The sequence below is a fragment of the Daucus carota genome, chromosome 2 (genome assembly GCF_001625215.2).
Source record: "Daucus carota subsp. sativus chromosome 2, DH1 v3.0, whole genome shotgun sequence".
NCBI lineage: Eukaryota > Viridiplantae > Streptophyta > Magnoliopsida > Apiales > Apiaceae > Daucus > Daucus carota.
In genome coordinates, this window is record NC_030382.2 from 30,049,662 (window position 1) to 30,067,909 (window position 18,248).

Consider the following 18,248-nt stretch of genomic DNA (forward strand, 5'->3'; position numbering starts at 1 on the left):
AAAATATATTTGTCAGTGTATTATATGAATATAAGTACTTATTTATATTCATATAATACTTTTTGATATTATATATTTTATAAACATTTAATATTATTATTATATACTTAAAAACTCATTTATTTCTAAAATACACATAAAAGGACACATTTACACATTTTTTTATGTTATTTTCTAAATTTTAAGTAATCAAAATTTTATATAACAAAAATTGATTATGGAGTAATTAATGATTATGTATAAAATTCATAATAATAAATACTACTCCCTTTCCTTTATATTAATTTGTGCACGTAATTTGAGGTGTAAAAAAACATAATTCTACGTATTATTTTTCAAAATTTATTTTTTTAAATAAAAGTTTAATATTCATATTTTTTCAAAAAAAAAATTTAAAAATAATATATAAAAATACGTCATTGTACACCTTAAAATACGTGAAAAAATTTAAGTCGCATATGTAAAGAAACGGAGGGACGAGGGAGTAGTACGACTGATAAGTAGATATAAAAAAGGATGACAAATCCCTTTTCTTTTCTGGGCAGAGCTATTGTTGGAATAAGAGATTAGGCGTGTGGCTGTCACGGCGTCGTTTTCCACACTCAACGCATCAACCCACCTACCCTGTGATTCATTCCTGAGGTTAGTTATCATTGATTTCATATTTCTGGTGCTCAGAGTTTGATTGTTTATGGATTTCAGATGTTGAGTTTGATATATACAGCAATTGATTGTTCAATTGAAATCGTAGTCTCAAATTATATATTTCCATCTTCCATTTCATCCTACTCTCTAGTTTTTTATATATCCCTGTCTCTTACGTATGTTTGGATAATCACTCCCTTGTGTTGACAGTGTTTTGTGTGTATATATTATCTCTTGTTCTATATGCTCTTACATGATGAATATGATTATTATTCTTGTGCTATTACTTACACTACTTTTTTACTCTCAAGCAAATGGATCTCTTGTTCAGAGCCATGGCTGAGGACTCATCACCTTGTCAGGAACACATTGTGAGGTGTCCTTTCCTGCGCAACATCAATCACGCTACCAGCTTCTCCTTTTCCTCCTCCATTGCGGCAACACTCCCCGTGAGTCTTACTTCTTGCTGTCAAAACCTCTTTTGCGGTTTCAGTATTTAACTTCCATCTTGTCATATGCTATAATGCCTAAAATGAAATTTCATTTGATCCATAATGCTATTTTAGTACTAATTATTGGCTCAAGTTGGGTGTGTAGTTATTTAAATCTTACCTTTGAATGCAAAGTTAACTTATCGGGGTTTCACTCAGATTGGCCTGCCTCACATTACAATTGTGCCTTAAGCATATTTTCCATGGTAACTTCGGGCCACGTTGGGATTGGTGGAGGGATAGGGAATTATGAATGGGAATGAAGAGTATGGCAATGGGGGTTAACAAGAATTGGAATGATATGAAATCACAAGGTGTAGTTAGGAAATGATTTACCCATCTAATGGTTCCCATTCCAAGCAACTAAATTGCAAATCTGTACTCCAACAATAGGATTAATGTTCTAATTCCGGTTAACCAGATTCATTAACCTTCAACCAAATCCCTCCTTAGTGTGTGTGGAAGTACCTTATTGTGTTATCTTTTCATATTTCCAGGCAAGGGAATCAAAAGGCCCTATATTTGAGGATGGTCCCAGTTTTGATATGGCTTTTAGGCTTTTCCATGGGCAAGATGGTGTTGTTCCACTTTCTGGAAGGTCTTTCTTTGAGGCGGAAAATGTGGAATCTGGACCCTCCGAGCCAAAGTTTAATCCTCTTGCAGCAAAAGCAGCGACCATTAGTCTTTCATCTTTTGGACCTGGGGGACCCTTTGGTTTTGATTCATTTTCTGAGATGTGGAAGAATCAGAAAAAGAACATTAAATCCCAGAAACAAGGTTCTTCTACAAAGGTAAAACTTTAACTTATCATTCTTCACTTAATTTTGTGTCGGAAATTTGGAGCATATTTACATGATTATCATGAGTTATTTTACCTGTTTTTTTGGAGCATAATTTTTTCTATTATATTGATTTTGAGGTGGAGGGTGGGGAATTTTTACTTTCTAGGTCATATAGAATATGAGCCTTTCCCTTTAGGCTATCCTTGAATTTTTTATTTGCCAGTTTTAAATTGCACGCAGTTAAATGTTACTACAAGTTATGTTGACAAATATAATTTGCTTTTGCTAATTTGCGCCTTACAAATCTTGTTTGCATATGCTGTCCCATTGTTGATAATTATAAGCAGATCCTTAATTAAGTTGCATAATACTGTGGACTAAAATGTAATAATTCTTGCTGACAAGCTGCATATTTGATTTTTCTCAGGGAGGAAGTTCAAAGCATGAGGCTATGTCTAATGAGTGGTTGCAAACTGGGAATTGTCCAATGGCCAAGTCATTCAGAGCAGTGAGCCATGTGCTGCCACTTGTGGCAAAAGCCCTTCAGCCCCCTGCTGGTATTAATATGAAGTGCCCCCCTGCAATAGTTGCAGCAAGGGCTGCTATATCACGGACTGCCCTAGCCAAAAATCTCAGGCCACAGCCTCTACCTGCAAAAATACTTGCAATTGGCGCCCTGGGCATGGCTGCAAATATTCCTTTGGGTATATGGCGAGAACACACAGAAAAATTCTCACTCTCTTGGTTTGTGGCAGTCCATGCAGCTGTTCCATTTATAGGCATGCTTAGGAAATCGGTGTTAATGCCTAAAACAGCCATGGCATTGACAATTGCAGCATCAATCCTAGGACAGGTTATTGGCTCTAGGGCGGAGCGATATAGGCTGAAGGCCATTGCTGAGAGAAAGCTGGCTCCTACATATTCCTCTATCCCTGTTTCTAGTCTGGGAGTAGAAAATGCCGGACACTGTGGCGATACTGCTGAGTGGAAGACAGTTGCGGGCCCAACTTCATCAACCCAGGTCTTCTAATATTTGAAGCTATGATCTTGATTATACATACTTCTATGTGTTGCAGAGTCTGCTGTGTGGCTATCTATATGTTTTATTTCTATTTAAATTGGAGTTAAGACACAAGAGTTGTCATTCAACAACTTCATTGTTATCAAACATGGAAGTTATTATAAATCTTCTTATAAGCAGCTGCTCCCAACTAAGGTATAAATTCATATTACGCAGCTTCTGTTTGATACTAAGGTTTTCAGTTTTCCAAAATACTGACTCTATACTATTTATTATGAGTTGCTGAAAGCTGTTTCGATTTCTTTCTTTTTTATCAATGCAACATTTCTGGCCAAACCACTGGCAGATGATATTAGCCCACATAAGTACCCATAAACTATTATATTAAACTGATGGAGATGACCTCGGGTAGTTAGAGGATTTTCATTTACTTTTGAAAGTATTGCTATAAATAATTCAAGTGCACCTCATGTTCGATTGTGGTCTTGTCAGCCTCTAAATTTTTATGTTTTTTTTTTCATACATGATTTTGTCAATGCTAGGTTATTTTAAAATGCAACTGCAATTTTTTATTTTTTTTTTATAAAGATTTTGCCTATGACGATCCTAACAAATTAGACATATAGAATAAGTTGCTGAAGAATCTAATTATTACGGTAAAGCAGTTTACACTCCAGTTTACCTAGGAGTGGATATATGAAAATAAATATATTGATATCTCAACAGGTAACAAAGTGTTAATACTGCACTAAGATGACATAACAAATAGAAACTACACAGCTGATAAGAGCTATATTTTCGAACCCTTCAATTTCGTTTGTTGTTAAAATATGCTCCTTGCTATTTTATTTTTTTTTGCCGAAATGCTCCTTGCTATTTAAGTGGGAGGATGGTGAATTTACTGGGTGAGAGTTTATCACAAAGTAAGTTATCTAGAGTCGCAATTACAACTTTCAGAGAATAAAAACCTCACTCTGGAAAGGCTTCTTTTGAGAAAAAAAAAAAAAGAAGAAAAGAACAGACACTGTATCTGACGGTTTTAACTGTTATATCTAAGCTGATAATAAGGTAATGACAGGAGAAAATCAGAAATAAATGACAATCCATAAATTACTTGAGCAAAAACATGAAAACCTATAGCAAGATGATTAGAGGAAGCTGGTTTAAACATCACATGGCAAGACTGACATGACTAACATTCCAGACTATAACTAATAACAAGATCTTGAGTAATTCAAATTATATTCAGTATCCAGATTGCACAGGCTACAAATATAATAAACAGTTAAACAGTTAAACAGTCTCGGTTGTGATGACATGTAACTCGAGCTCTAGCTGTTGCCTACATGCTCATGTCCTGTTTACAGGTGGTTAGGAAACATGTAAATCAAATTTCAGTCGTTGCTGCTTGCAACATCAACTGCATCTATACCTAATTCAATAGAAGAAAAATAAAATACACACACACATATATATAGATTCGATCGCATAGACTCAATACAAGAGAAGTGAAACAAGATAACTATATAGGCAATCAGGTATAACAAGAAGCAAATATAATTTTAATCATCACGAGGCAATGATAACTCTAAGCCATGTCACCAAAAAATATACACCTTGAGCTTAAACATTCAAAGCAGAGCAAATGCAACCAGATAGTTTAAACTGGATACAAGATTCCTGAGACTTCCAAAAATCCAAACCATGTCACTGAATAATAATATACATATGACCTTAAGCATAAACATCAAAACTAGAGCAAATACAACTAGTCAAAAGTTTACCTAGCATGCCTACGAAACCGGATGGTTCAGACTGAATACAAGATTTAAGGACATGTGACACATTAACCTGAAATCACAAGAGACCCACAAAAGAGGTTTCACAATCTCCAATTTAATGCACCACTAGTTGATAATTTGGAGAATTTCAGTTTCATCTTCCATGAGAGCCTTTAACATTTGAACACACTGAATGCTAGCTGGCAATCGCTAAATGCTTTAAGGCCCGAACTAGTTGCATCAAGATGGGTAAATTGATTGAAGGAAGCAGATTTGAACATCACACTGCAAGACAAATTCAAAAAGGCATATCAAAACCTAACCAGATCCAAACACAAGACTTTTAGTAGCTAATCTAGTAATCTTAAATATAACATAAAAGATCAGGGAGACTATGTTATAGTTGATTGATAAATCAGCATCACTTATATAGTATAGTACCCATTTTCTGAGGTGGGCTTTTTTCATACCATATATTATATACTTATAGTAGAGAACCAAGATCAAAACATCAAGCGGTCATATTTCTCCACTTGTCCTTCAAATCACCATCGGTTCTTTCATCAAATATATCCCTGTACATATCCAAAATAAGCTTCCAGTTTCCAATACCATACTTCTGCACACCTGCTCTTAAAGTGTCTTCCTCTAGGTTACTCCAAAGCTTGCGTTTTCTTCTTGAAGGTTTTGGATTTTTATGTTTTTCCAGCGTGACCAGTCTTGTCTTATGGCTGGACAAGTGAGGTCTACTTTCATCAGCTGATACGTCACTAGATTCATCCCACTCATAAGTACAGGCGGTTTTGTTACGTTCCATCAGGCTGGCCTTAGCTGCATTCCTGCCTTCATTTTCAAGATTATTGTTCTCAGCAGGAATTACATCACTTCTCTTGTCAACACAATCTAGTTTTGGCACAACATTCTTGGCCATAGCTAAGGCTTCAGGAAGAGGGTCCTTCACCATTTCTTGTAGCTCTAAAGTACTTGATCGCAGGTTTTCCTGTAATTTAGCAACTTCAGGAGTAGACAGGCAACCATAATTGTTGTTAGGCGATGCATCAGACAGGTCATCATTATCAACAATCTCGACTCCCCTTGATGTTCCAGGTGCAGCATGAACCTCGCTTCTGTGATGCACAGTTTCCCTCTGGACATCTGAACGAGGACAAAAACCAACACATTAACAGCATATATGCACTTAAGAGTATGTTGTTTCAGTATAAAACCAACATCCATGGTTATTCTCCTGACTATTGAATTGAAATGATAGTCAAGTCACAAAAGTATACAAGTAGACAACCATATCACAGCAAAAATCTCCAAGCATTGTTCTGCACTCTCCTTGTAAGATTGTTTTTTCTTACTAGTGTATATATGATAGCTTGAAAGACAATTATGATATTCTGAAGCAGGCATAGCTGAACATGTTATATAACAGCAATCATCACATTCTCCTGTTTATCTCTAAACATTTAGAGATTATTATTCAAAACTATGTAGAACCAGCCATTTTCACAGGCCCCAAAAGACATGGCATCCCTGAAATTTAAAACGTATAACTAAAAATTTCATAAAAATTTGTTGGTCAAGTCAATTTTACTATACAGGTAATATGTCTAAAATTGCATATAAAAATTCAACACATTCAAAAAAGAGAAGAAAGAAGTATTTAATTTCTGGCTTGGATCACACCGGTGACCATACTTCTCTCTTATTAAAATACGTATGCTTGTTGCCTATGTTTGACAAATTAGAGTATGTTATGTAATATTTCTTGTTTCTACTTAAATATGCTAACCCAAATATTAAAAAAAAACACAGAAAAGCCGAAAACTAGCATACACAATAACCCGGAAAAGTAGAAAGAAATACACACCATGTTGAGTGTCCTCCATCCCAAACAATTGTCTCAACGGCGCGCCATCATCCTGGGTCATTGTCTGCGCTACCAATTCAAGAAAAGACGGAGGGATCATCTCCTTGGCTTCCTTGACAAAAGCCCGAAGCAGGTCACCAACCGCAACCTCCACTTTCCATTTCTCCTCCAAACCCTTCTTGACATCAGCATCCCCCAACGCCTTTTCAAAATCATCCTTCCAAGTAATCAACTCATCGCAAAGCAAACCCACATCCCCAAATTTCACCATACCCCCAACCCTAACACTCCAAATGTCCTTAACAGCCTGCTCAAAACACCCATTCTCAAATGTGCAATGCACAGCCACGGCACAATAAGCCCTCTTCATGGATTCAATTGTGATGACATTCTCTCTGTGATCTAGCTCTTCAATGTTTTCCAGTAAGGATAAAAGATGTGGGGTGGGAGCAGAGATCTGGGACTCGATTTTTCTGAGAAGAAGAAGCTTTTTGAAAGTAGAGTCGGTGTGTGAAAGAGGGAGAGATTTGAGGAGTGTGGTTAAAGTAGAATCGTGAATAGGTTGTCGGACGAAAAAATCAAGGAGCCAAGCAGAGACGTCTGTGTCCATCTTCTCCGAACCCTGCTAGACACAACCAATTATTCACCTCTTTCTATCTCTACATAAATACATAAACATCTGTATAGTAAAAAGTACATAGGTCTATTTCCCTCCTAAATTTCCCTCCTAATTTCCCACCTAAATTACCCTCCTAATCAAAAACTGTCATCTTTCTTCAGTTTGGGGTCGTAAACCAGCAGAGTTGCTTGTTAAGCCGACTCGACTCAGCTCGTTAACGAGTTCGAGTTCAAACAACTAAGAGTATTTGATAAGTTTAACGAGTCGAATTGAGTTTTTTAGTAGCTGGACTCGACTCGTTAAATATTTGATTCCGCGTTGACTGACTCGATAAAAAATATGTATTAAAGAAGAAATTTTAATTTAAGACTTTGGTTAGCTTTTTTATTTTCGATTTTATAATCAAAATTTTTTATTTTTAAATTATATACTAAATAGACAAAGTCAATTGTTGAAATTTAAAAAAAATAAAAAATTTATTAACCAACTCGGTATCGACTCGGTTCGGTTCGTTAAAAACTCAAATCCTGCTCGGTTTTCTACAAACTCGAGTTCGAGTCGGAAAACAAGATCGATAAGCTTATTGAGTTTGGTTCGACTCGGCAAGAAAAAAATCTGACTCGAGCTCCGTAAAACTCGTCTCGGTTCGGTTACGCTCAAAACTAGAACTACTTTTTTGTCATGATTCTCTATAGACGTAAAGATATGTAGGCATCTCGTAAGTACCCGATTCAGTCCCGAGACACGAGAGCAGTCACTAAAGAACGAATCTTACCCCTCGTTTTTGATCCAAAACAATATGAAGTCTTGTTTATTGTTTTGTGACGAATTACTAAAGGTTTGTTTGGAACTGCTGTTAAATTGTACTGTCAGAAAAGTGCTGGTAAAAAAGTGTTGTTTTAAAAAGATTATAACTATTTGATAATCTTTTTGATGTTTGCTTATTTTGAGTTATAATCTAAAACAATAATGTTTTAGTTAGATTTAATAGTGAGATCTGAATAGCTTCTTGCAAAAGTTGAAAAGTAGTGTTTCCAAAAGTACGAGAAGACATTGTTTTTCTAAAAGTAGTTTTTTTAGTTAAAAGCTGTTCGTTTAGAAAAGTTGCTTTTAAATTTATCAAACAATTTCTCACCTAATTTTGAGCAAAAACCGATGTTATTATTTGCAACAGCAATACTAAACACTACGAAATAAACTACTACCCAGTGTTTTTAAGATGATGGGATGTTTATAGATACCGAGAACGGACAGCAAGTCGGACGTCGGAATGAAAGAGTGTCTTACTCTAATAAAAACAGATCAACCTACAAACTAAAAATCAATCTCTGATTAATTTTAATAGCTAATTTTAATGACAAAACAACCCATTTGTACATCAAAAATTATTATTTTGAATATAACACATTTATCAAATATAAACACACACAATATATATGATCATTTTGACCCGTGCGATAATAATGAATCTCATGTCACAATTACCAACACTTTTTAGAATTTGTCACCGTCGCCTACCATCCCTAATTACAGTTGCGAGCTTGCACCATAACTTACAACAACCAGCTAACTATTTACTATCATCACACACCTCCACTTCACACTGACTACTATCATGACACTCTTATACTAAAATTGATCATCAATAATCGACAATCAAAAATTATTATAAGCTGATTTTCTTAATCATGAAAAATAAAAATCACTCATTTTATTACATAAAATAGTAATAAATGAAATATAAAAGAGTAATTTATGCAATTATAAATAATTATGAAACTTATTTTTAATTTATATTTCATAACTTATCTATTATTGATTTATATTTTTTTTATCACGAAAATCAATATATATATATAAAGGAGGATGCAGGGTCTCTACAATCGCTCGATTCATTCTTCTAAATTTTCTTGAATTTCGGAGAGAAAATATAGTTATAATTCAAAAAATAAGGTTCAAGAATTCTAAAGATGATACAATTCTTTTCTCATTGAATTCCAAATAATTCTAAAGATGATACAATAGTATTTCTTATTAAATTCTAAAGATGATACAATTCTTTTTATATTTAATAATCCTAAAAAAATAGGATTCCTTGGCAAAAAAAAAAAAATAGGATTATATTTATTTAAACTAATAATAATAGATAAAATACAATTTATAGTTACTATTTGTTAAGTAATATATACAATTCTTATTTTCGATACGATATATTGAAAATGTAGTTGAATTTTATAAAATAACAATTATAGAACAAATATAATTAAAAAATACAATTTTCATTTTCAAAAGTTATTAAATTTTTCTTTCAAAAAGAATTGTTAAATTTATAATCTTATTTTATTAATTTTTTTCAAATAATATATTTAAAAAAAATAAAATTCAGCATCTTCCAGAATCTCACATTGTCTAAACAGGTTCGTATCGCTAAACTCACGTCGTTCCATAATGATCAACAAAAAAATAACATAAAACAACATCTTCGCAACCTCATTCAAATAGTATGCATGGACTTACGACCAATTTCGACAATAGTTCGATTCAGTCTTATAATTTTCTTGAATTTCGAATAGAAAATAAAATTATAATTCAAAAAATCAAATTCAAGGATCTTCTTATTTAGAAATTCTAAAAGAAATAGGATTTTATTCATCTAAACTAACAATCATAGATAAAATATAATTTATATTTAAAATTTATAAGGTAATACGTACAATTTTTATTTTCGATTAGTCTTATAATTTTCTTAAATTTCGAGTAGAAAATTAAGGATTATGAAGATAATAATCATTTATTCAAAAAAAAGATAATAATCATTAAAAAAAACTAATAGCACAAAAATCAGAATAATATTTTTTAACTAATAAATAGGAATTATTAAATAAAAATAATAATAAATAAATAGGATATATAAAATAAGAATCATATATTGATTTTATGATAATCAAAATGATTCTTGATTAGTATTATGTTTGATGGGCACGGGAGGCGGCCCAAACTAATTTTTATCTAAATAGTAATAATTTTTCTATTAGTATTGTGTTTGACGGGCACGGGAGGCGGCCCAAACTAATTTTTATCTAAATAATAATAATATTTCTATTAGTATTATGTTTGACGGGAAGTGACGAAAATAAATTTTTTATCTATGTTATAATATATTTTTTTGTTAAAACAGGACCACGGTTCAAAATAATTTTTATCCAATTATAATCTTTAATATTACAAGTTTCATATATTATTCTATTTCATAATTTATGAATAGATATTACACGCCGCCGCGAAGTAATCACACCTTATATCAAACGGCTTTTATGAAGCAAACAAAGTTTTACGATAATACACCTTAATATATCATACATCCAAGGATTCTTGATAATTTGATAGAATATTAAATGAAAGCCACTTAAGCAAATTTTTATGCTATTATAACATTAGTTCATATCAGAATTTAAAAAAAAGATCATGACACCGCCGCGAAGCGCGGCTTTTTTCACTAGTTTGTATATAAAAACCAATAATTTATTTTTAAAAAACAAATAAGCGAAAAAGCCGAGTGAGACATTAATGAGAAGGACAAGAAAGCCTTGATAAACATCAACGGCCCATGGCACGAGGCCCATATTAACCCAATATAAATACAAAGAGATTTAGGTTTTCTGCACCTCCTCTCTGCTTTAATATCAGCGGCTGTATCATCTTCTCATCTCTCTCAGCTCCCCCTCTCAGCGAAAAAATGGTAAATCTTCATACCCTTTTGTTATAATTACACAGGCATACATTTTTTCATGTTTTTGCTGATTGTTTGTGCGTCTAATATCGTGTTTTGATGTTCTTATGAATTTGACAGACTCTATCAAACGATATTGATTTGTTGCACCCACCTGCTGATGTTGAGAAAAGGAAGCACAAGCTCAAGCGCCTTGTTCAGACCCCCAATTCATTCTTCATGGTATTCATTCTATTTTTATTTTATTTTTGATTTTTCTTGTTTTTTGGAAGAAATATAATAAATCTGTGATGGGATTTTGTTTTGAATCTTGTTTGTTTGTGTTTTCAGGATGTGAAATGTCAAGGCTGCTTTAACATGTAAGTATTGTATTTGATTAAGGATTTTAATGGTGTTGATTCTTGTTTTTGTTTTTATAAAGATTGGCTTTTTAATAGATTATTGGTTTAGGATTGTAATGGTTAAAATTTAAATTTGATTCTTCTTTTGTGTTTTTAAAGGCCTGGATTTTTATTTGATTTTGGGTTTGTTTGATGATTTTTGCAGTACTACTGTGTTTAGCCACTCCCAAACTGTTGTGGTTTGTGGAAACTGTCAGACAGTGTTGTGTCAGCCTACCGGAGGCCGTGCTCGGCTCACAGAGGGATCCTCTTTCAGGAGGAAGAGTGATTGATGGGTAGTGGTTTGAATTAATTGGTGCTGGCTCGTTTGGTTAGTTCTTATGGGAAACATGTTTTCTTTCTGTTTGGTTCTTATGTAATTTTCTATTTTGCGTAACTTGTTGTGGAGCATAGCTTAATTATGTTTGGAGTAGACAGGCTTTACTGGAAAATTTGAATGGAATTTTGACCTACAATATAACCTGCCTTTTATATTCAAGTGTTTTGATTTACTGTGTTTTTTTTTTTTCTGTTTGTGTAGTTGAGTGTTTAAGATATTATACGTAAATTATGACTGTTTACCCAGTGCGTCAAGTATTATGCTCTGTCCAGTATGTTAAGTTGCGAGCAGCTAAGTTGCGTGAATGATGAGACATGTAAAACCTAAGGAAAAGTTAACATTTCTGATAAGAATGAACTGCACTGATTTAAAGTGATAATATATGACAAATGGCTATATACTGAAACGAATTGGTTGTGTGGCATATCATATCATGTTAAATGTCTTGTGTGGGTAGCCACTATTAAATTTTTTAATAGAACTCTTTCTTTAGATGGGGTTAAGTTAGGAATAGGGTGATTGTCTGAGCTGATTCAATCTTATTAGATCAAGGTTCTTTTTGAACCTATAAAATTATGATATATATCTTGCAATGCTATCAATACTTAATGGATGCCACCTATTTAATTTATCACTGCTAATGTACATTCAAAATTTGTATGCAAGACTTTAGTAACTCTGAGTGTGGATTTGATGACTACACTCAGCTTCTAGTTTAATAGGTGAACCAGAGTTCACTGTTTGCCTGCAGAGTGTGTTTAGGCTAGAAATTAATTTTAAATTCACCATATAAAAACTGAATTTAAAAGGGTTTATCTAGTGTGTGCTCATACGCATGTGCTAACTGTAAGCACTAAATTTTATATATTTGGGTCATTTTTATTGGTGTCATCGTTGTATATGCAGGGGGTCCACCATTATTAAGAAATATGAGTCAATCAAAATGAGCCAAACTAATACAGTAAGTTTTAGTGCTTAGCATGTCCACATGCTAAGCACTTAAACTTATGAATTTGACTCATTTTGATTGGTTTCTATTTCTTAATAATGGTGGACCCCTTGCATATACAACAGCCACACCAATCAAATTGATCCAAATATAGTAAAATTTGGTGCTTAGCATGTGTCCATGGGCACACATTAGACAAATCCTTTTAAATTTTGTATAGAGATTCCCAGTCAAAAAGGGCTTTTGATAGGAAAATCTGACGATTTGGTTATAAATTGTCGATCTTATTATACAATTTTTTTTGATGGCTTGTGTGTATATGTCAGAAAACTTTGTTTATGTATTTAACAAGCTCCAGTGTTTTTTTATCCATTTCGCAAATTTGGATACTGGTCCTTGACTTTGGTGATCATATCTATTAGTCTTATTTAGGTTATGGTCTCTTTTTTTTTTTTGTCAGGAGGTTACAGTCCCTTTTATTTGTATAAGCACATCTTGTTGCTTTTACAAATTTAGGAGGATGCATTCTCATCTAGTGAAAATTTGTTAATATGGCTTTTAATCGCATATGTTTCAAGTGTATCTGTTGGAACTTTTTCTCATGCTTGATGGATATTAGAACAGGTTTCTTAACACCTATAAATTCCTGTGGTGTAAACCCCCCCCACCCCCTGGGCTGGCTTCTTTACTACATTCATTACTATCTTCGGTATGATGTAGGAAAATTTATGTTTCCATTGCAACGATATATATATATATATTTTTTTTCTGCCAGAATTCTAGTTTTGGTCTCTGCCGTCACATATTTGACATATTTCAAACAAAGAGTATAAGTTAACATTTCGTAACATGGACTATTTTTAATGAGTAGTGCGATGTGCACAAAATTGTATACGGAGAATTTGTACATGATGACATGGTGGATTTTAATTAGAATTGTTGATGTAATTACAGGGCCTCATTTTAATTAAAAACCATTACATATCTTTATGTACAAAAATTTGTATGCAATTATGTACACCAAGCATTTTTATTTTTAATTTACTAGTATTTTTGAGGAGGGTTAGGTTTGTCTTGATTGGGTATCATGAAGAGTTCATGTTCCATTGCTGCTGTTGGAGCAAGCTGAATATATAAATTTTATTGGCTATAATATGGGATTAAATTTACAAAATTATAACTTATAAGTATAGTTATACAATACCATAAATTCAATGAACAAGACGCTCAATAGCAAGTACCGATGTCAAAGAATAACTTCAAAATTAGTAACATTGTTAGCATATCAATTCTAATCCTGAGTCCGGATCTGGTAGATTAACAAGGGATTTAAGTTCTTATACGCAACGGTGTTCTGCATCATATATACACGTTAAAAATGTTGATGTGTTTTCCATGGAACAAGATTGTGGGGTTGTTCAGGTAAATTTTAGAAAAAATGTTTCTTGTTTCAACGTAAAGGAGTAAATAAAAAGTGAGAAATAAATTAAAACTTATAAGTGATTAAACTGTTCGGAAAAGAAGTAAAAGCCCCAAAATAACAGTTAGCATTCTCGTCTTTTTATAAGTGCTTCCGAATTTTTACACAAACGGTCAAGAAAAGTAGAAGCCGATTTTTTATTAAAAAAATCAGAAGTGGCATTTGCCAAACAGGCACCATATCTTCTTAAATGAATTTCTTTGATTATGCTTATTGTTTATAATATAATTTATAATTCAATTTATCTAAAGAAAACATTTAAATTTATGTTAAAGTAAGAATTAGCATCTCAATAACTAAATTTCGCTTCTTACCCGCCGTATCAGTAATCAGTAGCCAACATTGCATTTCACGTCTAAACAATATCGAGAATGATCTTTCATTCTTTCTCAGGTCTGTCCACCGAGCGATTTTATTTTTTTTTGCTAAGCAACCATGCATTATAACAGGAAAATATTACGGCACCAGAAGGTGGAAATCTCTCTGGATGAAAAACTACCCTAGCTGGGACTATGCTGCAAACACTGAGAGATAAAACTGGTCCATTCTGCGCTTCTAGCTTCCACCGAGCGACTAAGAGCCTGTTGTGTAACTTTAAAGCCGGGGCTTTAAGCTGTTTTTAATTTTAAACTGGAAATTATCTGTTTGTGTAATAAAGCAGAAGTCGGTTCAAAATTTGTAATAAGCCAGAAACTGAATTAAAACTAGAAGTTAGTTTGAGTTACTTTTCTCAGTGCCTTAAATTTTTTTGAACTTTTTTTCTGATTAAAATTAACCATAAGTTATAAATTATCCATAAATCAGTTTTTTTTTATTATTATATTTTTTAAAATCCATAAGTCATTAATAAGTCAAAATTAGCCAAAAAGACGTTTTAAGTTCTCAGCTTATCAAATAAGTCACGTTAACGTTAAGTCATAAGTTCAGTCAAACGGCCTCTAAAGCAACCTTTTGTCTAAAAACACGCAAGATTCATAAATGGAAGCTCTGTGCAGGAGTATTTGATTGTTTATGAATGTCCGAGGATCAAGACATATTGTAAACGAAAACATTTCTAAAAGCTGCATTTCTTAGCACCAGGGTGGCGATGAGGATGAAGATCGGCCCAAAATAAAACAAGTTTTGGCCAACATATATCATATATTACACAAAAAAACACTGTTATTGCTGCAATACCTTGTTTCTGGAGCGAGATGCTTATTATTTTGACAAGCCTTACTGAAACTTAACAAAATGGCAATTGCTGTCACTAGAAGAAACAAAACGCAAAGTTCATTACGCAGTGAAATTCAGAAAAACTAATGTAAATTGCTTTCTACTTCTGGCATTTGGTCCTGAATCTAATCTATTTAGTTAAACTGATTAATAGAGGAAGTAAAAAAGCCACGATCCTTATATCCTGAAATCTGTTGCTCATCTTTAGACAACAATTCAGGCGCCTCATATTTTGTCCTTCTATGGAGGGAAACGCGTACTTCATCGCTCTTTCTCTTATGATCACTGAGTTGCACTTGTTCGATTTTGTTCCTCAATAGATGGGGTTTTAGTTTATTAACATCCGACAACTGAACTGGCTTAAGGAAGAACTCCTCTGCTCCTTGTTCCAAGCATCTGATCAAATAACAAATCCGCTAATTAGACCTTGTATATAGGAAAAATTTATACAAATCAGATCTAGAAAGCACAATTATCACCTGTTAATTCTTGAAGGTTCATTCTCCGAGGACATGATCACGACTGGTATGTCTTTCAGTAACGTAGATTCCTTGATCTTTCTTAGAAGATCATAACCAGTCATTCCAGGCATGAAATAATCAGTGATAATTAGATTCACCTCTACCTGCAATCACATAATAAAACACAAAAAATATTAGCAACCCTAATCAGAAAATTAAATCTTTTAAGCAAAAAAAAAATCAGTTTACTCGTGTAGTTAAACAAAGTTTTATACAACTCACTTGATGGTAGTGGTTCAAAGTGAAAGGCGGCAAATCTTTATTCAAATGCTCATCATCACCCTGCAATCCCAGAAACTCTAGAGCTTTTATTCCAGAATCCACAGCAGTGACTGTAAAATGAATATAAAAAACACACATCAAGATCATAACAAATCAAGAAAGAAACCGAAAACATCAACTACAATCAGGGGCGGATCTAGGAATAGGCACAAGAAACGTGTCCCCCCTAAATTTTATGTTTATATTTTTTCACCATTCTAATTTTTGCAAAATTATAGAAGTGTCACACATAATTTAAAAATATATAGGTGTTTTCCGGAAATATGTGTGGTACTCTTAAAGTTTGAATCCTAGATCCGCTCCTGACTACAATCAAATGAATGCACGTTCATAAGAAAACATACCATGATAAGAAGATGTCTTAAGAAGCCTTTCAATCAACTTCCTATCAAGAATGCTATCATCAACAGCCAGCACATGGAACTGAATATCAGTAGCTACAGACTCCATTCAAGAAATGTGTAAATGGAAATAACAAGAAACTATTTTTAAGAGAGATTTGAAGAAATGATGATGATGATTTTTTGTGGGGTGTGCATGTGAGTTTATAGCAAGGGACAATGGGACATTGAGGATGGTTCGTGTGAAGAAAGATATTGACAGGTGAGAATGAAGATGCCACCAGATATGATATCACAATCTCTCCAAATCTTTTTGGGTTGATTTTTGGATTAAAGAACAAGCAAAAGAGTTTCCTTTTTCATGCTAGTTTTTAACAAAACTTGGACTTGCCTTTTCTTGTAACCTAAATTATTATAATCCCAACTAATTTTCAAACTTGATCGCCTAACCATTTTCAGGAATAATCAACTTCAAATTTTAAACTTGGCATGACAATAATAAATTTGTGAGAGGTGACATTATCACATATTTGATCATATGAAATATTTTTTCAAATTTAAATATTTATAGTGTATATCTTAAGAAAATCATATATGTTAGTTTTTTAAATTTTGGATTTTGGAGAATCAACTTAATCTTCTTAAAAATAATAAGTGCATCTCTAAGATAATGGCTAAAAATGATTGATTTATAGATTCAACATGCAGGAGATTGTGTAAAATATGTTGGTATGTAAAAGATTGTGCTTCGATACTCGGGATATAATTGACTTCTCCGACCATTGAAAACCCTTAGCTAAAAAGTGAGTTAGGATACTAAAAATAAAAATTTTTAGCAAACAACTCAAAAAACTCGTACTCCAATCATACCCAACTGTTGTCTATAATTTTAGCCAACTTCATATGGATGGTTAAATTTGTCGAACCTCTGTAGGTCTGTAAAAAATATGTAGAAAAATTGCACATCATTTATTACCACATTGAACTGATATATTCTATTTTAACAATCTAAAATATTAATAACTTACTTTTTTTTAAATTATAACCAACCAATATAGCCAATACCACTAAAGCAAAATGTCAGTAAATTTTACATAATGTCTTACAAGTCTCATTAGCCAACGATTATAATCAACGTCGTTGGAGATGCTCTAAGAATAATATATTGTTTATTGGTAAAACGGTAATATTTTTATATGATAATTAATGATATATAATTTCACTGCAAATTCGACAAATATAGTCAATATCAAGATGATGACTATAACTATTAGATAAATGATTTTGTATCATTGGAATGGTAGGCTTCATTTGACTGCTTACAAAAGAATGAAAAGCTAAAGTTTACAAAATCTTAGTTGTTATCTTTACTACTTTGCTTTCCAGTTCTGCTGTTTGGATACACTGAAATGAAAATTACAATACGAATATATACTAATACAAATTAACTAGTCTACAAAAAGCATACTTCTATTCCTTTTCTAACAAATACAAATATAGAATTTTTTGGATTTGACAATGCTTTTGGCAATTGAAATTCTTGTTGCTTTATTTGAAATGGTAGATTTCGAGATTCTCAATATTTAATTAAACCTGTTATAGTTTAGCTTACAAAACTAGCGCAACACCTTTCACATCAACTCGCCTGATTTTTGTCCTTTACTTGACTTGTTGTTGTCAATTAATAATCATCATTTGCTAGCAGAAATGTATGATGTTTTGAGTTCATCAATTGATAGCTTGAATGGTAGCCGTTAATAGGATGATATAGTAGTTGATGATGATATAGTATTAA

The 18,248-nt window shown here is 32.8% G+C and overlaps 4 protein-coding genes across 4 annotated transcripts; 2 read left to right on the forward strand and 2 right to left on the reverse strand.

Moving 5' to 3' along the window:
• Positions 1-462: 462 nt before the first annotated feature.
• On the forward strand, positions 463-3,118 carry LOC108208996 (uncharacterized). The gene is made up of 4 exons (XM_017379670.2): positions 463-642; positions 957-1,094; positions 1,634-1,927; positions 2,346-3,118. The coding sequence occupies exons 2-4, from the start codon at positions 960-962 to the stop codon at positions 2,946-2,948; spliced, it is 1,032 nt and encodes a 343-aa protein (XP_017235159.1). The 5' UTR covers positions 463-642; positions 957-959; the 3' UTR covers positions 2,949-3,118.
• Positions 3,119-4,521: 1,403 nt separating this feature from the next.
• Positions 4,522-7,329, reverse strand: LOC108208998 (uncharacterized). The gene is made up of 3 exons (XM_017379671.2): positions 6,597-7,329; positions 5,191-5,875; positions 4,522-5,005 (listed from the first exon to the last, which is right to left on the reverse strand). The coding sequence occupies exons 1-2, from the start codon at positions 7,204-7,206 to the stop codon at positions 5,232-5,234; spliced, it is 1,254 nt and encodes a 417-aa protein (XP_017235160.2). The 5' UTR covers positions 7,207-7,329; the 3' UTR covers positions 4,522-5,005; positions 5,191-5,231.
• A 3,494-nt stretch (positions 7,330-10,823) lies between these two features.
• On the forward strand, positions 10,824-11,837 carry LOC108206780 (small ribosomal subunit protein eS27y). Its single transcript, XM_017377187.2, has 4 exons — positions 10,824-10,954; positions 11,066-11,167; positions 11,276-11,304; positions 11,492-11,837. Exons 1-4 carry the CDS (start codon positions 10,952-10,954, stop codon positions 11,616-11,618), a joined length of 261 nt encoding a protein of 86 aa, XP_017232676.1. The 5' UTR covers positions 10,824-10,951; the 3' UTR covers positions 11,619-11,837.
• A 3,510-nt stretch (positions 11,838-15,347) lies between these two features.
• LOC108208452 (two-component response regulator ORR10) lies at positions 15,348-16,830 on the reverse strand. The gene is made up of 4 exons (XM_017378981.2): positions 16,457-16,830; positions 16,053-16,162; positions 15,789-15,934; positions 15,348-15,705 (listed from the first exon to the last, which is right to left on the reverse strand). Exons 1-4 carry the CDS (start codon positions 16,560-16,562, stop codon positions 15,444-15,446), a joined length of 624 nt encoding a protein of 207 aa, XP_017234470.1. The 5' UTR covers positions 16,563-16,830; the 3' UTR covers positions 15,348-15,443.
• Between the last annotated feature and the right edge of the window lie 1,418 nt (positions 16,831-18,248).

What these genes read in the sequence shown, in the direction of transcription:
- LOC108206780 (XM_017377187.2), top strand. An exon ending in CCCCCAATTCATTCTTCATG is followed by an intron (nt 11,168 to 11,275) that starts GTATTCATTCTA and finishes TTGTGTTTTCAG; the next exon opens with GATGTGAAATGTCAAGGCTG. An exon ending in TGTCAAGGCTGCTTTAACAT is followed by an intron (nt 11,305 to 11,491) that starts GTAAGTATTGTA and finishes TGATTTTTGCAG; the next exon opens with TACTACTGTGTTTAGCCACT.
- LOC108208996 (XM_017379670.2), top strand. Translation starts at nt 960, where the DNA reads ATGGATCTCTTGTTCAGAGCCATGGCTGAGGACTCATCACCTTGTCAG. An exon ending in CCATTGCGGCAACACTCCCC is followed by an intron (nt 1,095 to 1,633) that starts GTGAGTCTTACT and finishes TCATATTTCCAG; the next exon opens with GCAAGGGAATCAAAAGGCCC. An exon ending in AACAAGGTTCTTCTACAAAG is followed by an intron (nt 1,928 to 2,345) that starts GTAAAACTTTAA and finishes GATTTTTCTCAG; the next exon opens with GGAGGAAGTTCAAAGCATGA.
- LOC108208452 (XM_017378981.2), bottom strand. Translation starts at nt 16,562, where the DNA reads ATGGAGTCTGTAGCTACTGATATTCAGTTCCATGTGCTGGCTGTTGAT. An exon ending in TAAGACATCTTCTTATCATG is followed by an intron (nt 16,163 to 16,456) that starts GTATGTTTTCTT and finishes TTCATTTTACAG; the next exon opens with TCACTGCTGTGGATTCTGGA. An exon ending in CTTTGAACCACTACCATCAA is followed by an intron (nt 15,935 to 16,052) that starts GTGAGTTGTATA and finishes ATGTGATTGCAG; the next exon opens with GTAGAGGTGAATCTAATTAT.
- LOC108208998 (XM_017379671.2), bottom strand. Translation starts at nt 7,206, where the DNA reads ATGGACACAGACGTCTCTGCTTGGCTCCTTGATTTTTTCGTCCGACAA. An exon ending in GATGGAGGACACTCAACATG is followed by an intron (nt 5,876 to 6,596) that starts GTGTGTATTTCT and finishes GTCCTCGTTCAG; the next exon opens with ATGTCCAGAGGGAAACTGTG.